At 37.7% G+C, this 4,651-nt stretch overlaps 1 protein-coding gene across 1 annotated transcript; it reads left to right on the plus strand.

Annotated features, from left to right (window-relative positions):
* The first annotated feature begins 2,638 nt into the window (after positions 1-2,638).
* LOC109219739 lies at positions 2,639-3,238 on the plus strand. The gene is made up of 2 exons (XM_019384212.1): positions 2,639-2,714; positions 2,862-3,238. The coding sequence occupies exons 1-2, from the start codon at positions 2,639-2,641 to the stop codon at positions 3,236-3,238; spliced, it is 453 nt and encodes a 150-aa protein (XP_019239757.1).
* The last annotated feature ends 1,413 nt before the right edge of the window (positions 3,239-4,651 follow it).

Consider the following 4,651-nt stretch of genomic DNA (forward strand, 5'->3'; position numbering starts at 1 on the left):
AACTGTTCTTATAATACCAAGCCTACCTCAAGGTCCCTGGGCTCGAGGTCACTGTTGTTGAGTAACGTTGGTTTGATTCACTTTACTCTTTCGTTTCTGCTTCCTAACTCTTCATTATTAATTGGTATTGAATTAAATCACGTATCTTTAAAACCACAAATCAAATTTAATTGTTACTCGTATTTTAAAGGTAAACAAAATGAAACTACAAACTGTATAGGATAAATTAGCAGATAACAAGTGGATGTTGGTCAAGTTAACTGTGGCAGTAAAGACACGTAGAAGATGGGTCAGTAAATAACTGACGTCGGATTTAAGCTTGTTGTCGGTGTTGCGTGAGTCCTGATGTCATCAAGATCGGAGAGAAGAATTTGAAAGCAAGATACCAGTTGAATAAGGCAGCATTAAAGAGGAGCTGTTACAGAGAATCTTAGTATTCACACTTAACCATTATGCGGCTATCAAGAGTGGTCTTTATTTACTTTAAAGGGGAGCTTGATTTGGGGATTGCCTCTCCTAATTTTGCTATAAATAGAGAAAATTGTATTCATGTAAGGATACAAAATACTTATATGAAAAAAGACTAATATTAGTTTCTGTTAACGTCATATTGTTAAGCTCTTTGTTGTTGATATTATTTTTGCTTCCGAAGAAGTTCAATCCAAGGCTCATGCTCATATTTTCTTCAATTATTCTTAATTTATTTACTTTTTCTCTTCATTACTTTATATTTGTGGATCAATTCAATTCGCGTGTCTACAAACCGCATTACAAATTCAACCGTACCGACTTACGGGTAAACAGTTTGGCGCCCACCGTGAGTCATAGAAAATTATGGTATTACTTTGATCCATTCATCTTTTACTAACGTATTTTCACACTTTTCTTTTGTATAGCAAAAATAGATATGGCACCAAATGATTTCAATAACTCACTCAATGTTGGGACAAACAATTAGCACAAGGATAATTTTCGTGATGGAGATCAACAAGATGATTCGACCAGTGAAACCCACATTGATGGAAATGAGATGACTCCAGCCCGGGAAGAACGAAAAACTTGGCGTGTGAGGAGTCCTACCCCTGATGATATTGATGATGATCGAGAAGGTAAAATTTTTGAGAGCACAGCAAAGGAAAACCATGAATCATCTCTCAAGACCTGACCGGATAATGACTGAGCTCTAACAAGCGCTATTAGTTGCCTCAAATAATTCCAATGGAGGAGTTCGAGCCCCTCCCAGCGTTCCTGCAAATCAAACAGCGCAAAGAATTGGCAACATCGCTTCAAGAGAGGAGTTTGAATTTATCGATAATCAAGCAGGTAATACAAGAAGTGGATCTGAGAATGATATCAATATAGATGATCCTTTTAAGACCAGCTCATGAGGTTCATGAGGAAGATGAATGGCCGAATGGATCAAAATTCTAGAGAATTCCATGCTCTGATGAATCAGATCCTAGGGGCACCTCCGATATTGAATTCAAAGAATTATAATCAGTTACCGTTCAAACCATGAGCGGCCCTGGAGTTGATTCCAAAGAGGTTCAAGATGCCGGATATTCCAAAATATGATGGACTTCGGATGCAAAGGAGCACATCATAACTTACACCAGGCTGTAAAGGGAAATGATTAGCTCCGCACGAGATCAAATATGTTTTGCTAAAGAAATTTGGCAAAACCCTAACGAAGGAAGCTTTAACATGGTATTATATTTTACCTAAACATTCAATTAATTCTTTTGAAATGCTTGCAGATTCTTTCATCGAAGCTCATGCTGGGGTAAGAAAAGTCCAAGCAAGAAAGGCGGATATATTCAAAATCGCTCAAGGAGAATCTGAATTGTTGCGAGAATTCGTGATCCGATTCAAAAGGAGAGGATGTTGTTGCTGGAAGTACCAGATTAATGGGCAGTAGAGGCGTTCACCAAAAGCCTCAATCCTTTAAGCTCTGATGCCTCGAGGAAGCTAAATGAGAGCTTGTTAGAATTTCAGGAAACCACATGGGCTGATATCCATAATCTTTATGGATCAAAAATTAGAATATAAGATGATCAGTTGAGTTCTTCGCTGTCATCCAAGGGTCGTAATCGCAGTCAAAATCAAAAAAAAAAAGTTCAAAAATGATTCTGAAGCAGACCGAAGATCATCCAGGAATCATTTCCAACCTTATTTATCAAATAAAAGATCTAATAGGCGTGGAGCTAAAAGTTTTCATTCATCCAAAAGATTCGAACTAAATAGAAGGACAGATCATGCTAGAAGTTGTAGAACTTTGCAGGATAAAGAACCAACGAGGTCTCAGGATTCAGGATATCCCTAGCTATCAGATTACAATTTCAACATCAGTTGAGTAGAGTTGGTTTCAGCTATGATAAATATCAAGGAGGCAAGGTTCCCAAAACTAATTCGATCAGATCCCAGTCAAAGGGATCATAATTTATAGTGTGAATTCTACAGGACACATGATCATAGGACTGGGGACTACCGGCATATTCGTGAAGAGGTTGCAATGCTGTTTAAAAATTGTCACCTAAGAGAATTTTTAAGTGGTCGGGCTAAAAAGAACTATTGGAGGAGTCGAGATGTAACAAAACCGGCAAAACCAACCATAGGGTCACCCCATTTAACAATAAACATGATTTTTGGTGGGGTTGAGGTAAATGGGATGACATTTTCGGCAATGGAAAAGATGAAGATATCAGTCACCCATGGCAAGAGAATCCAAGAAGCATCAAAAGAAGATGAAATCACCTTCACGGAGGAAGAAACAGATGGACTTATTTGACCGCACAATGATGCTCTGGTAATATCTTTAAATATTTTAGATTTTAAAATTAAATGTGTGTTGGTTGATTTAGGTAGTTCAGCCAATGTCATCCAATTGAGAGTTTTGGAACAAGAAAAGTTAATCGAAAACATAGTTCCGACGACAAAGCTTCTGGCTGGGTTCAACTTAACAAGTGTAACGACCCGAAGAGAGATCGTGTTGCCTACCTATGCCGAGAGGGTGACAAAGTCCACCTTGTTCGAAGTTGTGGATGGCGATAAGGGCTACAATGTGATTCTTGGTAGGCCATGGATCCGCGAAATGAAGGTTATGCCATCAATTTATCATCAATTGCTAAAGTTCCCTACACCGGATGGGATCAAGAAGATTAGGGGTGATCAACCTGCTGCAAGGAAAATGAATGCAGTTACCTTATCTAGCAACAAGGCAGAGGGAATCAGCAAATAACAACTACATGAGCCGGTTTCAGCAATCCCTCCAGACTAGTAAAGGACGATGGAGAGGACGAAACATCAGATATTCACAAAATTCTCGAAAAGGAAGGTTTACTTGTGAACGGGGTTGAGCCCCGAACTCAGACTTAGAATTATTGAATTTCTTAAAGTTAACATTGATTGTTTGGCTGTTACACTCTATATTTGCGTACATGAGAGTATTTGTAAGTCAATTGATGTAAGCTCAGAAATGAGATCGTCTTTGAAAGTACACAAAGTAATTTAATCATGTTACCTTGGAGGTTACAAATCTTTAAGATCGTGAATAACAAGTCCCAAGAGGGTTGGAAAGCTTAGAAGCTAAATGAAAAATATGTTTCGTCGAAAGTCGATAAGTTTAAAATGTTATAACATGCCTATTGGGGTGAGACTAGGGTTCTTAACATGATAAGGAGGTTATGTTATAAGTTATTTTAGGCTTATGATAGTCGTCTGTTACGTTTTGAAGTCAATCGAGTTGTAGAATAAAAGTTGGCAAAGGTCATCACAAGTTACATTCATAAATATGCTGAAAATTAGGTTAAATGCAGTGGAGCTTTTCTCCCAATATACTTGGAATTACGGGATGATATACATATCGATTTGAATATCTACGACTCTAGATTCCAACGCATTAAGCTGTTTGTCGATACGACATTGGAGTAGAGATATATTTGCAGTTTCGCGATACTGCGCAGACTGCATAGGTGACAAGTAGGTATGTCACTGAAGCTTTTTGAGTAATACATTTTGTATATTATATGAGGTCTTTTGGGGACATATTATATAGAAAATTTAAGGTCTTGGAATTTAGTTTCCAACGTGCTTAACCATTTTTTCATACAACATAAGGATAAAAAGATATAAGCGTCGGAAAATGGGCCAATGCTAGGGTGCCAAGCTAACACCTCTTTGACTTTTCAAAAGTTGATATATATAGGTCTTAGGTCGTCTTTATCTTCATTTTTTCAAAGAACACAACCAGATAACACCCATAAATATATACTTAAGCTCTCTTCTAGGGTCTTAAAGAAGATTAACATCCCGGGTACGAAATCAAGAAGCGATAACATTAGAACGATCCCTACGACGTAAGTATAGCTATATCGCCTCTCTTTTTCATTGTAGTTTGAGTTTTGGAAGGTACTTCATAGTTAATAAAACGTCTACATTCTGTATTTAAGCTTTTAAATATCAAGGAAGGTTGATAAATTCATTTCTTAATAGTTAGAACTCACGGGACGGTGATCGAAAATCGTGAGTTCGATTTATTTCACTCTTAGTGGACTATTTTGTAGTCCACTCGTGTTGGCCTATTGTGCTGCTGATTTATGGAGTTTGGAAGGATGAAGGGCGTGGAGAAACACCACATGTTGTAGGGTAGTAG

This window comes from Nicotiana attenuata, unplaced genomic scaffold (genome assembly GCF_001879085.1).
Source record: "Nicotiana attenuata strain UT unplaced genomic scaffold, NIATTr2, whole genome shotgun sequence".
Lineage (NCBI taxonomy): Eukaryota > Viridiplantae > Streptophyta > Magnoliopsida > Solanales > Solanaceae > Nicotiana > Nicotiana attenuata.

Bases quoted from the DNA above. Each gene is read 5' to 3' on its own strand.
- LOC109219739 (XM_019384212.1), top strand. From the start codon at position 2,639: ATGATTTTTGGTGGGGTTGAGGTAAATGGGATGACATTTTCGGCAATG. The intron at 2,715-2,861 runs GCAAGAGAATCC...TGGTTGATTTAG, and splicing joins GAAGATATCAGTCACCCATG to GTAGTTCAGCCAATGTCATC.